Below are 22045 nucleotides of genomic sequence, written 5' to 3' on the forward strand. Positions count from 1 at the left end.
TTACTATTTATTTCAAGAATTGTAGCAAACCCTAGTTCTCTAATTAGAGGACGCATTCGTAAAATTGAAAATAATAATATGATTTGCAGCATCGATTTCGGTCAAATTAAACGCTGTGACATTGAATTTGGAAACTGGAATCACATAAAGTTATTAATTTTGTGCTGGTGCCCTAATTGATAAGACAAAGAAAGGGTTTTTATGTATAGCGAAGATATTAGGGCAAACAAAAGGCAAAAGTGAGTGATAATGATAAGAAGTACGAAAGAAAGAAAGGATTACATACCGGCGATTAGTGTATTGCAGTCTTCCCGTCGTTGCTTTCAGGCTGTGTGTGTGTTCCTTAATGGGAGAAATGAACGTCGAGAAATCCAATTCTCCGCTTTTTGTAGAGAAACAAAATCAAAGAAATGGAAATGGTTTATTTCCATTTCTCACCTCTTTCTTTCATAAACAAACAAGTGAATTCTTACCAATTCCATTTCTCACCCCTCAATTCCCTCTACGTAACACCCCCTTACAATGTCTCTTCGGATCGTCTGCAACACCTCCACCATAACACCCTACGCCCGCGTCTCTCCCCACCGTCCATCCTTCCTACCTCCATCTTCTTCACGAACGAAGCTTCATATCGTTTCTGCTGCCAAGAAACTCAAAACCGGCAAATTCGACAGCAAGAACAAACGAGGGTCCACGTCAACTGAAGAAGATGAGTCGCCCGGTGACGGTCCAGTCGGCACCGTTGATTCGACGCCGGAGGTGCAGAATTTTGATGGGTATGTGTTGCCGGACCTTCCCGGACTTGAACCGGACTTTTGGGAAGGACCTCAGTGGGATGCGTTTGGGTTCTTCATTGAGTATTTGTGGGCTTTTGGTATTGTTTTTGCGGTAATGAGTTAACCCTTTTTGTGGTTTTTGATATTGGTTGGTTTGTTCCTTGAGACATTTTCACAAACACCTGGCGTGCGTCAATGTTTTAGTAGTCGATAAGGGGTGTGCACGGTTCGGTTTGAGTCGGTTTTGGTTCATCATGGCTTCGGTTTTTTTGGTTGTCATTTGAACTTGAAATTTTTGGGCCGGAAGAATAAAATTGGCACAAAATAATGAATTTGGGCATGAATCATTAATAACTAATAATTGATTATCATTAGTTACATATATTTACATAGGCTACTTAATTTTTCATTGGAAATTAAAGTTTACTTATAAGTTATAAACGGATTACATTTCAATAAACAATTACTTGCTAAAGTGTAAACATCCAAAAACAATTTTTTTAAGCAGCTATGTTAGCTCGTCGAGCTAGGAGCTGGCTAGAGTTTTGTACGAGCCGAGCTTGAGCTCAGTGTCACAGCTCTTTAAATAAAATCGAGCGGAGCCGAGCTGGATCGAGTTAAGTTTGAGTCGAGCTCGAGCTGGGCCTAGCTCGGCTCGGCTTGTTTACAGCCCTAGTTATCATACATTTGAGTTATATATTTATTAAATTTATATGAATTATTAAAATAGAAAATAAAAATGAAAATATGTAAATTCACTTCCGTTCGGTTTTTTCGGTTTTTATAACATGCAAAACCAAAACCGAACAGTAAGGTCGGTTTTTACAAAACCATAAAGCAAACCGTCGGTTTTTGTTTCGCTTTGGTCTTTTCGGTTCCATGTGCACCCCTAGTACAGAAAGAGATGAACCAAATGGAAGATCAGTTTAGAAGTTTTATTATAAATTGTGTTGAAATTGCAGTTAATTTCTAGTGGAATTGCTGTGGCAACATATAATGAAGGTGCAACAGATTTTAAAGAAACTCCAGCATACAAGGAGTCAATTCAATCAAGGGACTTGTTAGAAGAACCCGAAGCATCGAGTCCTGATGTTTTTGAGTCCAACCCTACCGAAGAGGCTCCTAGTTTGGAATAATCGCTAGTTCACGAAACCATCGTATTTGGCACAAACGACCTCAGATGTTGTTTGAGGTAACGCCATATGATGCAAAAACAATTTCCTTTTTTAATGTATGATATGATATAAGTTGTGTGATTATTCATTGATAATAGTCTTATAAAAGTAGTTATGTAAAATGGTTGTCAATCTGCATACTAAGGTTGTTAAACTTAGGCCAGACCATTGGGTCAGAGTGCCAGACCGGGAACTCAACCTGTTGTTGGTTGACTCGGTTTGGTTCACATGGCTTGCACTGGTCAATGTGTGAAGTGTGAACTGCTTTTTTTTTTTTTTACCTTGTGATAGGGTTGGCAAGCCATTGGCCAGGAGCCGGGTTGAACCAAACTCTTTAGGACCGTTCTTGGCATTTCAGGGGCTCTACACGGCTAGTAAAAGCGGGTATACACACACGATAAAAATGCACAATTATTGTAGCAAGACAAACGAATGCTTTGTTAGTTTGAAAAAGGAAATTAATAATACATGAATTTGGATATAGAGATTGAGGAATGACCAAATTCAAATGAGGATGATGAACATGTTACATATGAACCGAAATCAAATGAGTATTAAATTGTATTAATATTACTTTGTTTTATCGTTTATAATTATGGAAAGATATTCTATCTAATTCGTGGAGACGTAGGATTCATGTCATCCTCTCAAGTCATCCTGATTCCTGAAAACATTATATATATATATTTATAAAACAAGGGGAAAAAATATTTTCCTGGGCCCAGAAATTTTAGACCCTCCCACCCGAATGGCCGAATCCGATACACTAACGGGCCAGGCCTAAAAATGGGTTGGGCTAAACCAAACTTGCTTCAAGTAACTTTCTAAAGCAATAATTATGAGATTAACATATCGTTTAGAAAGTCACGTACTGACGAGAGTTGGAAACTTTATACTTCAACAATATGTCACGTGTTTAAAATTTTGGAGCGGTGTTGTAGCCCCCTTTGTTACCCAAACCCCTATCATTTGTTGCCCCATTACACTTGGACTTAGGGGGTGTTTGGGATTCGTTATTTTACCTTCCTATAATTTTTTTCATAAGTTAATAAGTTATAACTTTTTAATTTATTAGCTTATCGCCTCACAATATCAAATATCTTTTAACTTTTTCAAAAGTCAATAAGTCATAAGTTGCTCAAAATAAACAATACCAAACTTCATTAGCCTTAAACCATAGATTTTTTGCTACAGGAAACCACACACATTATTTGGTAATTAACTCCATTATATAATCTTACTAGGTGGCACACCCGCCGCGATGCGGCGTAGTTGGGTTGCCCACCAGTTATTGATGTTGTATGTATGCTGGTGTGTTTTGGTAATATACGTTGATTAGATATAGTGTCTTGGTGACATACATTTGAGTTTTACATGCTGGTATAGGCTACATAATATTCAAGACATTTTGAAATCCAAGTTGCCCTATATAATTAACTTGGCTATTCTTGGGTTTACATATACCAAAAAACCTTGCTTTGTCCTGCCAAGACTGCTAGATGTCATTGATCTTCTTGTTCCCCGAAAAGCTTATGTGCCCTTATTTTTCATGCTTCTTTTCTCCTGGATCTGTCATTTATTGGATATATTAGGTACGTCTAAAATTAACAATAGACAGTCCATTGGCGTGTAGGAACCAAGCAATCGGAATGGGGTGAAATATGGGCCGAAGGGCATAGAAATATGGCACTAAGGGCATATTGGTCAATATTCAGTTGTAGGAAAGTAGTTTTGTCAAACTGTAGTGTTAGTTGCAACTGGTATCAAACATGAAACCTTCCCAAAGTAAAAACGAATGCTCTGATCGATAGGAAAAAAGAAAAAAAGAAAAGAAGGCAAAACATGCACTATAAGCAACAAAACAAAATATCTCCCAACCATTTTATCAAAGACCCATGCATGTTACTTCATAACAGTGAAACAGCACACCTGGACAGTCAAACACATTTAAAGAATGAAATACACACATCAGTCACATAGTTCTGTATAAAAGTAGCTTTAACCGTTTGAAGTCTTAATAGTCACTTTGAACTTTGAAGTGTACATTACAATCTAAATGTTTGCTAGGCTGATCCGATGGTCAAAACGAAGATAACACATGATAAATCATTCATCTTACCACATACACAAAAAACAACATAAAACTGATGTGATAACAAAACAAATATTATGTCAAGCATTTCATCAAACATGTTACCTTATACCCAAAAACAACATACGACAGCAAGCATACGAAAGAGAGTCACACTAAAGGCCAAGAACGAACACAAAGAACAACTGCAACGCAACACAACAAACAAACATAATGATCCTCGGATCAGAATGCGAGAAAAGAAAGGGCAAGTACCAGAGACAACAAAGACACCCAACTACGACCAACTCAAATCACAGCATAAATTACGTAAGCCATGGAAAAAAAATATGTCAAATAACCTACCAAACAATCATCAAAACTGGAAAATAAAATCCACAGTAAGGAGGACGGTAACTATAACATATAATTGACTTATGAGAAATAAGTACGAAGAAGAAAAGAACACTAAAATCTGGCATAAGGAGAATACAGACACGTAGCGCATCTACAGAGACAGATGGCAAAATAAAATAAAATAATAGAAAACATAGTACAACATTCACAACATAATTTACAACAGTGAATGCCCATACTCTCCCGAAATTGTTATCTTATAAATTCTTTTACTACTTATTAATAACCTCGCATATTTAACTAACTATTTAACTGAACAAACAACTTTTTTGAGTTTCATCTTTCGTTCAATACATGTCACGTTGCACGGGTTTGGACATTACATGATAAAAAAAAAAAAAAAAAAACGAAACACTTTTGATTACACCGCGACTATAGTTTTAGATTTTCTCTTTCGTTTGCTATAACAAGTGCATAAAAAATCGAAAAACTTTACGCCCACACATTATTTAAGTCAAATTTGACCAAATGTCTTCTAACAAATTCAAATGTTTTGTTCGTTTTTGTTTATTTACGTGTTGTAACAAACCAAATTGATAACGATCAAATTTCCGTCGGATCCCCGTCACAACGTGCATGTTTAAGAGCACCAAACATAAAATTCACAATATTATTATAAATAACAATTAACAAGTTTGGTGTCGCTAAGTCCCAATTAGGTCACTTGATGGCACTGTATTTGTCCTTCCCATTTTGTTTTTTTTTTTTTCAGTTTTAATTTCGATACTGTAATGAACATAATGGACACCAACATGACCGAATTCGCGTAGACTCACAGCCCTAACGTCCGGGACCGACAACGCTCGGAGATTTACCAATTCTGAGTTTACCAACCGACGCCACCCTATTGATCCACCTCAATTTCTATATATATTTTTTCGTTTTTTTGCTCCTTACCATAACAAAAGTAACCGAAACCGACCAAACTCGTGTCGAGCTACATCCTCAATGCCCCGAGACAGACAACTCCTGGGTTTACCAACGCCCGGGTTTATCGACCAAATAAACATCAAATTATTTTATTTGTTTGCATCATAATCTTTTTATATGTTACTTTAACGAATTTGTTTTTTGTGTTTTAACGCTCAGGTTTTACCAATGACATATATACCGTAACGAGCGAAACAAATAATCTCTGAATTCGCATCAACTCACCGCCTCAACCGACAACTATGCCTATTATTATTACAAGAAAGAAATCTACTTATTCTAATAAAGTAAAATAAATGTGGACACTTGTCATGTTTTGGTTAATTCTCATAATTTTTTCCCTCTAAAACTAATATATCCTAATATATGTAATAAATAAATAATTATTCACTTTCTTTTTACACTATATTTATATAATATCTATATATTTTTATAAATATAAATATTAACATATTATTTTACTATATTCAAAATACTTGGTGAATTCCAAAAATCAACAACAAATCATGTTTCTCAAATGAAAATTGTTTCGGGTTTTTTGTGAAACTTAAATTTGATTTTATAGGTCAAAAATTGGTAAATAGATTTTTTTGTACAAGTTAACTATATTTTGGTCAAAATTTATTAGGGTCAAAAATAAAATTTTTGAGTATTTTTAAAAGTTTGAGAATGCAAAATAGATTTATCGTCAAATTTGTTATGGGTTCAAAGTGTTGACTTTAAAATGTAAAAAATATGAAAGTTAAAATTTTAAACATGATTCGGGTTTCAAATTTATTTCTAAGGGCATTTTTTGAAATAATCAAAAGGTTCGGGATTTGGCGAACTGACTATTTTCCCCTCAACTATTAAAATTTAAGAAAACATTGAGAACACTTTCGATATGCCAACCCCATGCCTGTCAATGCTTAACTTTTATCAAATTTGAAATATTTATGTCAACATTAATTTTTCTTTCAATGGTGATCAGAACATTGTATGGTTGTATGGGAAGCATAACATGCTAAACTATGCTCAAATGAAACAAAAGATTCACAAAATGGAATGGGTTAACATATTGTTTTTTATATTGTCATTATAACAAAGTCGAGAAGCCCTCTGAAACTTATCAAAATATTTTTCATGGTTTATCTCAGAAAAACATAGTTCTTGAAGAACATCCATTGTTACAATTGTTCTACTTTTATTTGATGGGTGGTTAATTGATAAATATATCAATAAAGGTAACGCTCCTTTTGTATTTAGGCTGAGTGGTTAGAACTAATATCGTATGAGAAGTCTTATTTCCGAAATTAGTTCATAACCAAAATTCTTTCAATTATACATATATGACACCGAGAATGAATTTTCAATAGAAAGAAACATTCTCGGGTACGCTTTTGCACGAACATTTTTTTATTAAGTTCATTTAAAAAAATCATTTCGTGAGATAAATAAAATCAATTTATGTACATATTGTATAGATACAAGTATAGATTTAATACATTTTTTTTCTTATATGTTATGTAATTATTTGTTTTACTTATAATTTTATAATTTGAATTATCAGTCCTGTGATATTTTGTAATAAGAAAAAAAAAGTGAACCAAAGATGGATGATTCATCATTCTAGGGTTCATATATACCAACTACGAAGGCAAAGCGTATACAGTCCGCACTCATTCATTCGCCAAAACCTACCAGCAGAGCTTTTCAAGGTATCGTTTCATCCATTTATTTACATCTTAATCTCTAACTTATCAACTTATTATTATTATTATTATTATTATTCACTCAATAATCGTATGCTTGTAATTGACCGCCTCGATGTTACCGATTAGATGTTAGAATCTGTACGATTTGCAACTATTTGATCGATTTTGTTGTCTAGGGTTTAGATTCATCTAATAATTTGTTCAAATAGTATGTCAAATTAGGGCAAACGCAAGTTTGTGTATCTTCCTGAAGAGATATAGTGATATGATTGAGATGCTTCTGTGTTGTGTGTGTAGATGTGGCATTACTTATATGCTTATTGTTTAGGTTTTTGTGACAAATATGCCGTAGAGCTATAGAGTCTGTGTTTCCAGTTTCTTACTGCTTTTTTAATTTGTTTTGAGATACAAAACAGGTGTCTTATGTGTTGTATTGTTGATGGAGTTCATTGTGTTTTTCAATATACACACACACACACAAAGTTTTATATGTAATGTTTCGAAATAACTTTTAATTTTCATATATTTCTAAGATTTGACTGAAATTTGACCAGTTTTGACTGATTTTCACTGGTACCGATTTTTAGCATGGAATCGAATCGGTATCCCTTCGATTTCTGGTTAAGTTGTGTCTAATTGTGATTTTACAAGATTGGGGTTACAGCCAAATAAGTTGTATGCACAGGCGAAAGTTGCATCTCTTTACATATCAGCTTTTTGGTCATGTGAAATCTTTAATAATCTCTTCATTCTTTTGGTAAATTTTAGATTTCGGTCTCTTGCAGACCCTATAGTTGACTAATTTTGACTCACGTGTACATGAAACACTTCTTTGAAGCTTTGAAGTTTGAACTGTTTTCTGATTGCCTCACTTTTAAAGTCAAGTTGTTTTCTAGTTTATCTGAATGGTCTTTTATCCTCTACTTCATTTTTATAGTTTTGTTAATTTCTCTTATGTATCAGCTGCAATTTGCCATTAAGTTAATTTGATATTTTCTAGTCTTTGTTACTATTTTAGAGGATGTTGAGATTTATTGTTTCGGTTTTTATTTGTTAGTTCGACCTCCAAATATACCTTAATTTATTGGCAGTTTGGTACCTTCTTGCATCATCTAATATTTTCAGTGCTTCAACATTCAAATCACTATGAGTGGCAACTGGTTCCTTTTACAAAACTAATCATGTTGAAACTAGAAAGTTAAATATCTATTGAATGAGATCTGATGAATATTTGTTACAGGTTTTTGGGCAGCGTTATTGGATTTGATTTCCCGTCACTTTTCTGCCATGGGAGACGCAGATAACACACTTCCACCTTCCAAAAAACGAGCTGCAGGAAGGGAACTTTCTAGAGATAATCCTGGTCTTGATGATGAAGAAGATGTTAATGATCAAGAAACAGGAACATTCAAGAAGGCTAGTGAAGAGGTTTTAGCCAATAGAAGAATCGTAAAAGTCCGTAGAAATAAACCATCATCCACCCCATCTGCACCTTCGTCCAACCCATTTGCATCAATTCAGTTAGTACAACCTACAAATCCCATTTCTGCACCTTCATCCAACCCATTTGCATCAATTCAGTTGGTACAACCTACAGTTCAAGAGTCTCAAGATAATGATAAAAAGGAAACTGTAAAGGAAGAAGATGGCGGTAGTCAAGAAGCTGAAAGCAAAGCTGATTTGGTGCAAACCAGTGAAGTTGCCAGCGAGGCAAAAAAAGTTGAATCTGATGTTGCTGGGTTAGCCAAAGAAGAGGTTCAATGTGAAGCCAAAGTTACTGAAAGCAAAGCTGATGAGGTGGAAAACACTAAAGTCACCAGCGAGGCGAAGAAACTTGATTCAGATGTTGCTGAGTCAGCAAAAGAGCCTGAATGTGAAGCCAAAAAAACTGAAAGCAAAGTTGATGAGGTGGAGAACAATGAAGTTGCCAGTGAGGCGAAGAAACTTGATTCAGCTGATGCTGAGTCAGTAAAAGAAGTTGAGAAGGCTGCAACGGTTAACTCGTTTCAACAGCTTTCAAGTACTCAAAATGCTTTTACTGGAATTGTCGGGACGGGCTTTTCAAGTTCAAGTTTTTCATTTGGGCCAATCACAAAAGGCGACCAGCCCAGTTTCCCATCTTTCAGTTTTGGCACCAATGGGAACTTGTCTCTGTTTGGGGCCGCGAGTGGCACCAAACAGGCCACCACTGAAGGAAGCAACGTCAACACAAACACACCTTCTATAAAACAAGTTGAAGTTGAAACAGGTGAAGAAAACGAAAAGGCGGTTTTCACAGCTGATTCTATATTGTTTGAGTTTATTGATGGCGGGTGGAAAGAACGGGGCAAAGGGGAATTGAAGGTCAATGTTTCAACAACTGGGAATGAAAAGGGTAGACTTGTGATGAGAGCTAAAGGCAATTTCAGATTAATATTAAACGCTAGTCTTTTTCCCGACATGAAACTGACCAATATGGATAAAAAGGGGATTACATTTGCTTGTTTAAACAGCACCAGTGAAGGAAAAGACGGGCTTTCAACTTTTGCTTTGAAATTCAAAGATCCTGCTATCGTTGAGGAGTTTCGTGCGGTTGTTACACAACACAAGGGCAATGTTAATACAGGTGTGAAAGCTGCTGTTTCATCTTTGAAGACCCCAGAAAATTCTCCATGAGGGTAAGATGAGTAGGGATAAATTGGGTATTTTGCATCAGCTGGCTCTTTCCGCCTTTGAAGGCGTATAGAATGTCAAATTTACGGGTCACCTCTTATCATGTAGCAGGGTTTGTCTTTTTTGTTTTATCATTTTTTTTTTATTTTTAACTTGAACCTTATATCATATTGAGTCTGTTGTCGCCGGGCTTTCGGGGGAGTAGTATTGTTTTGGGTCAAATTTGCAGACAAGGTTCAAAAGTTGGAGTTGATTAAAATGATGACTGTGCTTTATATTGTTATTTTTATTTTGCTTTATGTTTGTGATGGATAGTCATTTTGAGTTTTGATGATTGGGCTAAATTGCTAATGTTTTGTACTAGTTAAAATGTTTTTTTTTTTTAAATCAAAAAGTTCATATTTTTACAAATAATTTGTACAAATGATTTAAGAGGTTTTATGCATTATAAATATATATGGGTTTGTTTTGACCTGTCACCTGTGTGACCTTTTCTTGATGGCTGCATACGGGTATCTGTGGGGATGTTAATAACCGATCATTGCTAATAGGAGCGGTTTATGTTCCTGAATCTTTCCAGCCCGGTTGATGGATGTGATAAAGACCGAAATGCTTGTACCTGCTGTTGTGCTAGTGTCCATGTCAATTGTTGATAGTTGTGTGGTATGTGGATGTTAGGAGTAAAGTAGTAAACCCATTTTCCTTGCATAGATGTATCAGGTTATATAGAAATTACACATGCGCATACTATAGGGGTACTTAAATAAAGCACATAATCAAAATGAGCGTATTAAAGTACGCGTATAGTCGTTAGAAGCAAGCTGTTTGTGCTGTTAGAATCTAAACCTAAACTAGGTGAGTTGTTCATGAACTAGCCATCATTAGTATTGGGTCAAACTTAAACAACTCGAGCTAAGTTGGAGCTTCTATAACATATTAAGTTCATATACCAAGCTTGTGTGTGTGTGTGTGTTTTCACAATAAATTAATACAAAAATAAAAGAGTCGAGTTTGAGTTTGAAAAATTACTCTAGAGCCGAGCTCAAGGTTGATTTATGCTGAGTGAAACAAGTTGAGTGCAGCCGGCTTATTTACACCCCTAGTTTTATATGCAATAGTTTTTATGCATATTCTTGGAGCTATTCTCAAGCCGGTTGGAACTTAAATCTGGATCAACAAGACTCGATAAACTATCTCACTAAACAGGCACGCGACTATGTGGTTGAATAAGAGTTTGAGTTCAGCTCGTGTTATATTCAAATACATAATCAATTATATGTTGTCAATTATTTTTGGTTTTAAAAGACAGTTGGATTCCCACAGAATCGAAGTCCGTGTGCTATATGGATTTCTGAGTTTGATCACATGCTGTCATTCACAAGCAGTAGTCACTACCCACCCAAGTTCACGGGTCAAGTACTGACAAATGACACTATTATTCCATCACTTTATATACAACATAATGGATATAGCCCAAGACATTTATTCACGGCTGTTTTTTATATTTGTTTATAATAAAATAGAAACACAGGCGGACATAAATGAATCATATATATGAACGAACATAAACGAACGAATAAGACATGTGTTCATGCATGTTCATTCGCATAATATGAATAAACATTTGTATTTATGTTTGATTAGTATTAAAATAATGGACATAAACAAACCTTCTATCAAACAGTTTACTGAACGATTGGTTCATTTATAGTTATCTAGCTTTATTCTCATTTTGAGATCCATATAGAATTAATGCTCATCTCACCGGTCGAATATTGGTTAAAAGAATATGGGTGCAAACTTATGGTATTAAATCGGTGAATCTAACATAGTTCGATTACACTTAAATCTTCAAATTTCAAACAATACGGCAATAATGACTTTTACAATGATTTGGATGTGTTGTCATGAACAAACAGCACAGCCAAGAACAATACAATACAATTATGAAACAAGAAAGCGACTGCTATCGGTGGTGCCTCAAGTTAAGGTGACGAAGACGAGTAGCTCATGGTGCACTTGTTTGAACATGACCCAACACAACTCTCCACATTCTTTCCATCTGTAAACAAAAGTGTCACAACATTTATATCATATGCATGTATGCATTTAAGGTTTTAAACCGACACAAACCCAAAAGTTTGATAAAACCCTGACATGACACGTATCCAGAAACTGTCAAAACATGTAAACCCAAACATGACATGAGTTTTCACAGGTTTACACCAACACAACCCCTTTAACCCAAAGTTTTATTTATTTGTTTCCATATTATATACTCTAAATAAAATTAAAACTATAAATTTAACACTTTAAATTTGTCAGTATATCTATAACATAAGCATGTTATCTTTTAGAAATCCGTAAAACAAATTTAGCTAAGCGTGTTTGCAAGTCGATCTGTTAACAGGCTAGGTACAATCAAGCATGAAAGTTGGTGGGTCAAACGTAGAGGTGCACAAATCGGTTTTTTTGAAAAAACCGGTTCGGTTTTTAACCGGACCGGTTTTTTTTATCCAGAAAAAAACCGGTTCGGTTAATAACCGGACCGGTTATTAACCGGTTATTATTGCTGAAAACTCAAACCGGCCAAACCGGTTTGGACCGGTTTAGAAACCGGTTAGAACCGGTTATTAAACCGGTTTTTTTATAACCGGTTTTTAAAAACCGGTCTAACCGGTTAACCGGTTTTTTTTTTTTTTTTTTTTTTTTTTTTTTTTTTTTTTTTTTTTGCTTTAGGGTTTAGGGTTTCGTTGTTAGCATTCTTTGCTTGGAAGATTAAAAACACATAACTTTCATTTATAGCTTTTACATTAAAAATACAAACATTAAATCGTTATCGCATATTCGTAACTCAAAAATACAAACATTAAAGAATGTTTAGACACGATTACATTAACAAGTTGATGTTTGTTACTCATTTTCTTCGCTACCCGATCCCGAGCTATTCCTTAGGTAATCGTCGTACGCGGCTTCTTCATCGGTCATTGGTTGAGTGTGTCCTTGATTGACCTCGTCTTCATACAAGGCCGCCTCATAGTCCATTTCCCCCTCGAGTGAGCGTTGATGTTGTGCCCTGTCTAAAGAGTCCAAGTAATCCTTGTAGCAAATCGACATCTCTACAGCTGGTGGAGTGAGTCGAGTCCTCCTAATCGATATAACCCTGCCAGAAACAGAAAAAGCAGACTCCGAAGCTACCGTGGAAGCTTGGACCGTTAGTAAATCTTTGGCCATGGCGGCGAGGATCGGAAACTCATCCTCCTTACCTCTCCACCAAGCCAGCAAATCAAGACTTCTAAATTCATCCGGAGTCATGTGTTTCACAAAGTTGGTACCACCATACCTTCCAAGTTCACTGCTTGGGGTGTTTACCCTTTGACGTTTACCGGCGTCTTCCCAAATCATGTAGTACATCCCCATTTCAAGGTCGGTTTGGGATTGGGATTGGGCAACAGCTCTTAACGAGTCATGAATTTGGGAAGACGACCCGTATCTTGTAAGGTAAACATCATACATGTTTGCCAAGGTGGTGTTGAAATCATTCTTTAAAGTTTGGCTATAATAGGGGTTTTGATCGTCGTTTAACCCTAGCTCATCACAAATTTTTTCTATTAAAGCTTCAACACCACCAACATTGATGCAAGGGTTTAACGCAGCAGCACAGGTCAAAACAGCGGGTAGTTCTTGAAAATATTTTTTAAATTTTTCTTTCATTTTTACACCCATATCAAAATAAGGTGCACCCCTACAATGAAGGTCACTCAACTTTGTGCACATGACAGCAATTTTTGGTAAAGCAATGGGGCTTGTTGGATAGTAAACCCCGGATAAACTACTTGTGCAAGATTTAAAAATTTGAAGAACCTCCGTAACGATCTCAATCAATAACCAGTTTCTAGGATCGTACGGTGCACATTTACCCCTATTTGACAAAATTTGATGAAACGCAATTAACGATTGTTTTTGTTGGATGGCTTTCTCAAACATTTCACAAGTCGAGTTCCATCTTGTTGGACAATCCCAGTTAGGCCCCAACCATTGACAGTTAGCTTCTTCACAAAATTTTTTGTATCTTGAAAATGTTGAATTGTTGCTAAAAACATCTCGTAACATTCTTTTAAAATTGTTTCTTTGCGTTTCGATCACGTTTAACCCATCTTGCACGGCCAAGTTGATAATATGTGCAATGCATCGGCTATGAAAAAACGCTCCATCACAGATAGGTTTATACTTTAATTTTAAATGGCCAACCGCGGCCGTATTGTTGGACGCGTTATCAAACGATATTGAAAAGATTTTATCTTCAATCTTGTATTGTCGAATGACTTTATCCAAGAGTTTAAAAATATTTCTACCCGTGTGCGGGTAATCAAACAATTGAAACGCAACGGTTCGTTTCATCATTTGCCACGACCGGGGGTCAACCCAATGAGCCGTCACACAAATGTATGAGTCGGGCGAACCATTAGGTACCGACCACACATCCGTGGTTAAGTTCACACCAGTTTGTAAGTTTGAAAAGTATGAAATTAGTTCGGATTTAGCGTTTTTCCATGCTTTAAGCATATCTCTTCTAAGGGTCGAACGACTTACGTGTTGGTAGCGTGGTTGAACATACGTTTGCATCATCTGCGTGAATTGAGGGTTGTCGAAGTGGTTGAAAGGAAGTGATTGTTGAATCACAAAGTTGCCAAACTGTTGACGTACCGCTTCAAGGTCGTACGTAAACACCGTTCCTTGATTCGTCATCTCCGGCTGCGAACTACTTCCGGATTCGTCCTTCAAGACCTTGCAAGAGGGCTTTTCTACATGAGCTCTTAAACTGGAGTTTGCTTCTTTGTTATAAAACTTCAAACAATGTTTGCATCTAGCTTTTTGGGTTCCGTTAGACATTTCGCATAGGTCGAAATGTTGCCAAATATCTTGGTTTCGTTTCGTGGGGATGACCCGAACGACGGTTTCTCCCGTGTTCGAGGCACCCATGTTGACCGATGAAGCAGCACTTTGGGAGGCCATGATAATCGACTACGAATTAAGAGTGGTATACTCGAGTATGAAATAAACGACTACGAAAGAAGAGCGTTTGGAGTTGTATAATCGCGTATGAAATAAACGTTTAGAGCTTTTGGAGTTGTATAATCAAGTGTGATCTAACCAATACCCAACCTAAACTATATATAGATGTTTGTGGGGGTAAAATGGTAAAAAAACAAAAAAAAAACGGCTAAAAAACGGTCAAAAACACAAAAAAAACGGCTATAAGGCCGTTTGGTAACGTTCGAAAACCGGTTAAACCGGTTAACCGGTTATTAAAAAACCGGTTAACCGGTTTTTTTTATAACGGTAATCACCGGTTATTTTAAAAACCGGTTAACCGGTTTTTTAATAACCGGTTATTAAAAAAAACCGGTTTTTTTTATAACCGGTTATAAAACCGGTTTTGGGTCCAAAACTTATAACCGATACGTAAACCGGTTACGTAAACCGGTCAAACCGGTTTTTAAAAAAACCGGTTTTTAAAAAACCGGTTTTCGGTTAAACCGGCCAAACCGGTTCCGTAACCGGTTTTTTTGACCACCTCTAGTCAAACGTGCAAAATCAAACTCCTACGGTCGAATATAAGTTTAGCTTACATCTAAATCCTTTATGTAGCGGGTTACATTACCATAAGTAAGCTTGGTGTTGTTTGTGATTCTTATAGTTTCATAAATTAGGTGGCGTTTTGAGTTTTGGCACATATGATTATATTTTGATTATCGTGACTTTAAAAAGTGAGTACGAGGCATTTTAACCCGTTACAAGTGTAGGTGAACATACTTTGTATTAGGAGGTATCTTGTTTTATAGATTATGTTTAAACTTTCGTCCATTAAGCTGAATCCCTTAACGCACAAACACGGACACAAATTTTCGTTCGGTAGAGTGTTAGTGAACCGTCAGTTGGGTCCGCTTACAACCCTAGTTGCTATTGTCGGAGCAGGAAGTCGAGAAATTCACACATCCAACAAACAACTTAATTTTGCTTTGTTTTACAAACGTTACTAGATATCGTTCATATATAAAGTACTAATTTCGTTAGTGTTTTTGAAGAAAGGGTTATGTTTGTGAATTGTATTTATATGTTACATGAAGCTTACTTATGCTTATCTTGTCAACACAATGTTATATCAGCAAATGTTTCATCTCAAAATCATTCAAGAACACTCATACGTGATAAATGCATTTTGCAAAACAACATTTGTTGTACAAGTTAGTAAAAGCATTAACTTGAAAAGAGTCAACATGAAAAAAAAGGGAAAATATTTACATGTTACTTAGCGTTAGCTTGATATACAATTTATTTTTGTTTTTTTATTGAAAGGTATAGCATTCACATCATCAAAACCTGTCAATAACCCCAACCATTGAAAAGATAAAACATGTTAAAGGCTTAGTAAACCATTAGTACCACTAGGGATAGAACAATTTTCTACTAAGTGTCCGAGTATCTTTCCGTTATCGTAACAAACTAGCACCATACTGAACCGGCAATGTACTAACCAAAAATAACATGTACCAACTTTCGTCTTTAGTGTTCTTGGTATTTTCAATGGTACATGTATTATAAATCATTGTAGTTTTTGATTTATTCTTTTATATTCTCAATCAATGGTAAATCAATATGATATATTGATATTCGATTCATACTTTCACTTGTTTTCGGTAATTGTATATTTTTTTAGGTATGTTCCCGTTTCAATACCGATCCCATCTAGTATTCGTGAAGGTCTAATGTGCTCAAAGGCGAACTCAATGTTTTGGCATGGGAGTCGTTTGCACCTCTTGAATTTTACCTTTTTAGTATTTATACGTTAAAATTCCGATTGCATCTCAAAGAAAAAGACATCGACCCCATGGATTTTTAAAACCGACCCCAATAAAAATTTATGACTCCGCCTCAACGCCTTTTAACTGTGCTAGCGTTATAAAAGTTTTAAGGGTTGTATATAATTAATATTAATATATCTACTACTAGTACAACCCCTTATCTTCTCCTCCAATTCTTCATCCAAATAGTTGTTACCCTAGAAATACATTAGATACATACAGATATTATTATTATTATTACTATTATTTATTATAATTATTGTTATTAAGTCCACACCACACCAACAACATGTTCTTACTTTCTTCGATCTCTTCTTCTTCATGCCAACAATAAAGATCACATCTTTGGCTATTCAACACTCTCTCTCATTCTGCTGTGTTAATTAATTAGGGTTTTGAGTTCATATGGCGGATGAAGACGACTACGAGAGTGATCCTGAGCAAGCGAAGCTTTCTCTCAAGATGCGGCGGAGGCGGGAGGCCAGTGACGATGAAGAAGACGACGATGGAGATGCTAGGGTTAGGGTTAATGAGAGGGTTATTGATTCTAGGGTTTCGGATTATGAATCGGACGGTCAGGGTGCCGCGGCGGAGTATGGTGATGAAGATGATGATGACGAATATGATGATTTAGTTGAGGAGGAGGAAGAAGTTGCTGAGGATGAAGTGAAAGTGGAGGATAATAAGGACGTGGATAGGGTTTATGTGGGTGAGAGTGGTGCACAGTTAGAGGATAATGGGAATGGGGGTGGGGAGGGGGGAGGGCAAGGGGAGAAGAAGGAGAACGAGCCGTTTGCTGTCCCGACGGCCGGGGCGTTTTATATGCATGATGATCGGTTTAGAGATAGTGCTGGCGGTAGAAACAGGTGATTGGTTTTCTACTGCATTGTTGATATGTGTTTCTTTAGGTGCAGCATTTGTTAGTTTAGTTACTTTTGACATTGTTTGTTAGTTAAGTTTTTTGATTATATGTATAACCTATATGAATTGTTTGCGGTCTGACTGCTGGCACGTTTTATATTTATGATGATCGGTTTGGAGATGGAGATAGTGCTTGGTTAGGTGCATTGCTATAATTAATTGGTTTAGATTGTTTACGCTTAGTTTTATTTGTTAGTTTAGTTGGTTTTGTTGTTGCAAAGTTGTGTTTTTTATCGATCGGGGCGAGGAGTGTTGAGGGTAAATTGCATTTGAATCAGTCAGTTTTTAAATGGCACAAAGTTTGATTATGTATCTCACTGTTAGTTACTTGCTGTGGTGGAAATTACTGAACTTTTGACTTCGTTGTTCGTTACATTTTTTGATTAAATGTATAAAGGTAGTTGAAGTCAATATGTTATAGTTTATCTTCACCTACAGGATTTTTTATGGGTATAAAATCATCAATTGCTAGTGACATTTTGATGTTAAGGCTTTCATGAGTTATGAGTAGTATGTAGGAATGACTAATGAGATGCTTAATATCTCAACTCTGAAGTGTTTTAAGATACTGGGAAACTTCTTTGTTATTTCTGTTTATTTGGTGAGTGGTGGGGGCAGTAGGATAACTTGATACTTAGTGCTGTTAGACAATAAAATGCCAGATTTTATATATGAAATGCTTGCTTGTTAAAAAGTTTGGTATGTAAAAGTGCTGAGACAGACGCATCTTAATGTTGTAAAATGTAAATAAAGCTTATTTGATTGTACATAGGGCAACGCCTCAAGCTTTAACTTTTGGGACCTAAACGCCTCTACCATATCACGGTTTGTTAAACCAAGCTGTAGTTTCATCAGTATAGTTTTTGTGGGTTTTTGAGTTAATCAAACTTCTATGTTGACTTTTCATATTGGGAAGTGGGTTCACTTTTTAGACAATGGATAAAGTTTAGATTTTTGAAATCATTTGACAATAGAGTTTTAATGAAATTCTATAATAAGATGCCCAATATCATTGTTATCAGTTTGTGATTCAGATACAGTAGTTGCTTTAAGTTCTTCAATCAAACAGAATTGCAGGTCAGCTAGGATTCTTCATGATTTTTTTGAGACATTTTGAAGTTACACAAATGGTGAACATTCTATATGTATAGACCAAAATATGCAAAGATAATAAACCTTTGATCTGTTTTACAAAATGTTATATTGCAGTTTACTTTTGCTGTATGATCTATGCCTAATCTGTGAGACATGATTCCAGCTAGCTAAATGGAGCCCCATCTTTAGTTTCATTGAACCTTATCCAATGATACATGAAAAATATATTATTGTTAATATTATAAGACATCATTTGACTTTTGTTCTTGTTTACTGATTGCTATGACCATTTTTAGACACATGAATAAACATTATAGTTTGGTCGAAACTTGCAAAGCAATATATTTTATGAATAAAATGATTCCTTAATATATGTTTTACATATCTAAATTCTTTTGCTGATGCATCTGCTTAATGAAAACTGTTTTAATGTTGTTTGGGCTAGTGCTACGTTGCTACAAAGCTAAATCTGAAGCTACAAACTGTTTTTTCTATGTCTCATATATCAAAGCTATAAGTCATGGCATATATATGATATATCATTTCACCATCTTATTTAGGCCACAGAAGTATATTTTCTTTAGTATCTGGTTTCTCTCTTCAGTTACATTTCATTTGTGACATTTCTTACATGTATTTTTAAGTTGAGAATTGTAAGTATAAAGTTCTTAATATGATGTTATGTTTCTAGTCGAACTCTTGGTGGGAGGAAATTGTGGGAGTTAAGAGACGACAGCAAATGGGGCCATGACAAGTTTGAAGAAATGAGTATGCATGACAGGCCTCACAATGAGGTTAACTATTCATTATCTGTGTACTGTGTTTGTATGTTTGTTTGTGTACTTCTGTTCTAATATCTCATGTATTATCAGGGTAGAAGGGGTGGTCCCAGGGGTCGTAATCGAGCCCGTGGTAGAAACCGTGGTGAAGATCATGGATTTGTACGTGGAAACAGGCCCAAAGGTTACAACAATAACAATCAAACAAGTGGGCCCAAGTCTGTTAGAGGCCGAGGTCCGAGAAGATATCAGCCTTCTTCACCAAACAGCTTTGAACCTTCTGCACAAAGCAGACAGTAAGTACAAATATCATAATCTATATATTTAAACTATTGTTACAATATGTACAGTATTAAATTACCAAATGTCTTTACTTTTAGATTTGCAAAACTAATTGAGAAAACCTCACATGCAAGTTCAGGAAGAGCATCTGCTGCCACGTCAGCATCAGAATCTTCTCAAATTCCAGTTAGGAAAAACGTTGCATCCAGTTTGAATTATGCTTCTCCACCGTTTTATCCCTCCGGTTCTTCAAATAAAGAAGCCAACCTGACTCAGAAAAAAGATGCTCAAACAGGGTCAGTTAATCGGGCCCCACACAATCCTGCTATGGCAGAGAATCATCCAACACGGGGAAAAAGTGTTTCTGGTTCTTTAGGTATGGACAAGCTTTACATAGATGATTCAATCTCTAAACCTGTAAACAACATGCAGCCACGGGCTGAAGGTAGAGGCCCAGGCCCAATTTCATTTAGGAATATGGCCTATCAATCCGTAAACAGGCCCAATGCTCAACCATCTGGTCAACAGTTTGTGGCTCAGTCTGCTAGTGGGTCCCGGGCTTCTTCTCCACCGAACACATCCAGTCCTGCACATGGGTTGAATCTTTAGACGTGGAATCTACAGAATCTAATGATTCCAAGACTGCTTTGGTTGGAAAAGGAAAAGGTAGTATTATTCCAAGCAGTGGAATGAGCTCGTTTTCTTATGGTGATCAAAACTTTCCAGGAGCTCCAACGTTCTTGCCAGGTAAATGAATATTTGATAACATTAGTTTATTGTTTAGTTAGGCATGTAAATGAATCAAATGAACATGCACGGGGCATGTTCATGTTTGTTTTTTCAACTTTAGCCTAACAAATGATCCAACACGAACACTTAGACGCACGGAGTTCCTTGCTTGTGTTCATTCGTTAAGAAAATGAGTGTGTTTGTGCTTGTTTATGTTTGCTCGCTAGTAGTATAAACACACTTTTGACGAACGTGAATGAACATAACTTAAACATAGATGAATGAAGTTTATACGCTGGACCTAAAAATTTAATAAAATTAGGCTAAATTATGTTTAGCGTTAATTTTAGTTCCTTAAAACTAAAACAAATTGTAACGGGCTTAAAAATATTAATGAACATGTAAAAAACAAAAGATAAACGAACGCAATAGTACAGATGTTCACGAACACAAATGAATGAACGAGACATGCGTTCATGCTCGTTTGTTTAACTAAATGAACAATGGTTTTGGTCATGTTCATTTGTTCATTAAATAAATGAACTTCCCGCTGAATGGTGCGCTGTTTGTTCTGTTCATTTACAGGCCTAAATTTTAACTATTAATTATAAATACACTAAGCGATGATTTATAACATGCTATTTTTTGTGGTGGAATGTAGTTATGCAATTCGCAGGGCAGCATCCCGGGGGTCTTGGAGTTCCTGCAGTTGGCATGGCTTTTCCTGGATATGTTGCTCAGCCAAACGGGATGGGAAACTCAGAGATGACATGGTAACAAAACTTATTAGTTTTACCGACTTCCTTATATTGATTACTAAGATGTTTGATTATGTCATACTAGGTTACCCGTTTTGGCTGGTGCTGCTGGAGCTTTAGGTGCTGCTGGACTAGGTGCCCCTTATCCATATATCACAATGGATGGTGCTTATCATGCTCGTGCATCTGGCCAACCGTCTTCATTAGCTCCTCCTATGAAGTACAGTTTTTTTGCCTAAGTTATTTTCACATATTTGTCTGTAGGTTATAACTTTATTTACTTGGTGTTATTTTATCCTTTTGGTTTATTTCCAGCAAAGACGGTACTATGAATAAATCTGCCAGTGAAATGATGCCTTCTCAGAAACCTGGTAAGGCATCACATAATGTCGGTTTCTTAAACTAAGAAAAAATAAAACAAGAAAGTAATTCAGTAATCCGGTTTGTTTTTGCAGAGCTTGCAAATGATGAGTTGAGGCAACGCCAAAATAAAGCTCGCAGGCAAGTTTGAGTTTTTTTATTATTTTTTTGGCTTTTGAGATTGTTCTTTTTAAGTTTTAACTGATTTAAGATGTGTGTGGATTATGTGCAGATACACCGAAATGAAGTTTGATAAGTGAAGTTTTGGATGCATCAAAAAGCTATTGAAATTAGCTGTGATAAAGATCATATTTCAACTGAGTTCGTTGTTCTGAAATTGTGAGTGGTACTTATGGGCCTTAGGCCTTCTGTGATTTCCAGTTTACTCCTGGACCACTTGAGCGACTGCAGTATTCCCCATTTATTTATGGTAATGGTCTTTTTTCAGTTACTTTTATCTTGTTATATTAGAATGCCGGCTGCCCACTGTTTATTATATCTACTTTTGCTTTCCCGTGTTTATATTTGGACTGCGCTTTG

At 36.0% G+C, this 22045-nt stretch overlaps 2 protein-coding genes and 1 pseudogene across 6 annotated transcripts; all 3 read left to right on the forward strand.

The window, feature by feature from the left end:
• The first annotated feature begins 514 nt into the window (after positions 1–514).
• Positions 515–2056, forward strand: LOC143557570 (uncharacterized). The gene is made up of 2 exons (XM_077046611.1): positions 515–888; positions 1739–2056. Exons 1-2 carry the CDS (start codon positions 523–525, stop codon positions 1910–1912), a joined length of 540 nt encoding a protein of 179 aa, XP_076902726.1. The 5' UTR covers positions 515–522; the 3' UTR covers positions 1913–2056.
• A 6251-nt stretch (positions 2057–8307) lies between these two features.
• On the forward strand, positions 8308–9847 carry LOC143557593 (nuclear pore complex protein NUP50B-like). Of its 4 annotated transcripts, none has more exons than XM_077046633.1 (3): positions 8308–8818; positions 8930–8986; positions 9029–9847. In XM_077046633.1, exons 1-3 carry the CDS (start codon positions 8351–8353, stop codon positions 9716–9718), a joined length of 1215 nt encoding a protein of 404 aa, XP_076902748.1. In that variant the 5' UTR covers positions 8308–8350; the 3' UTR covers positions 9719–9847. The 4 variants fall into 4 exon arrangements, with proteins under 4 accessions (XP_076902748.1, XP_076902749.1, XP_076902746.1 ...); XM_077046634.1 differs by having other exon boundaries at positions 8308–8746; positions 8861–8986; XM_077046631.1 differs by having other exon boundaries at positions 8308–8986.
• Positions 9848–16956: 7109 nt separating this feature from the next.
• Positions 16957–21671, forward strand: LOC143557571 (protein MLN51 homolog; annotated as a pseudogene). Its single transcript, XR_013139598.1, has 8 exons — positions 16957–17447; positions 19289–19391; positions 19470–19672; positions 19757–20405; positions 21049–21160; positions 21231–21365; positions 21461–21516; positions 21601–21671. The product of XR_013139598.1 is annotated as a protein MLN51 homolog (transcript).
• Positions 21672–22045: the final 374 nt, after the last annotated feature.

The sequence above is a fragment of the Bidens hawaiensis genome, unplaced genomic scaffold, assembly GCF_021521415.1.
Source record: "Bidens hawaiensis isolate Kalapana, Puna unplaced genomic scaffold, B.hawaiensis_p1.1 tig00019071_1, whole genome shotgun sequence".
Taxonomy (NCBI): domain Eukaryota; kingdom Viridiplantae; phylum Streptophyta; class Magnoliopsida; order Asterales; family Asteraceae; genus Bidens; species Bidens hawaiensis.

Bases quoted from the DNA above. Each gene is read 5' to 3' on its own strand.
- LOC143557593 (XM_077046631.1), top strand. From the start codon at position 8,351: ATGGGAGACGCAGATAACACACTTCCACCTTCCAAAAAACGAGCTGCA. The intron at 8,987-9,028 runs GTTGCCAGTGAG...GCTGATGCTGAG, and splicing joins ATGAGGTGGAGAACAATGAA to TCAGTAAAAGAAGTTGAGAA.
- LOC143557570 (XM_077046611.1), top strand. From the start codon at position 523: ATGTCTCTTCGGATCGTCTGCAACACCTCCACCATAACACCCTACGCC. The intron at 889-1,738 runs GTAATGAGTTAA...TTGAAATTGCAG, and splicing joins CTTTTGGTATTGTTTTTGCG to TTAATTTCTAGTGGAATTGC.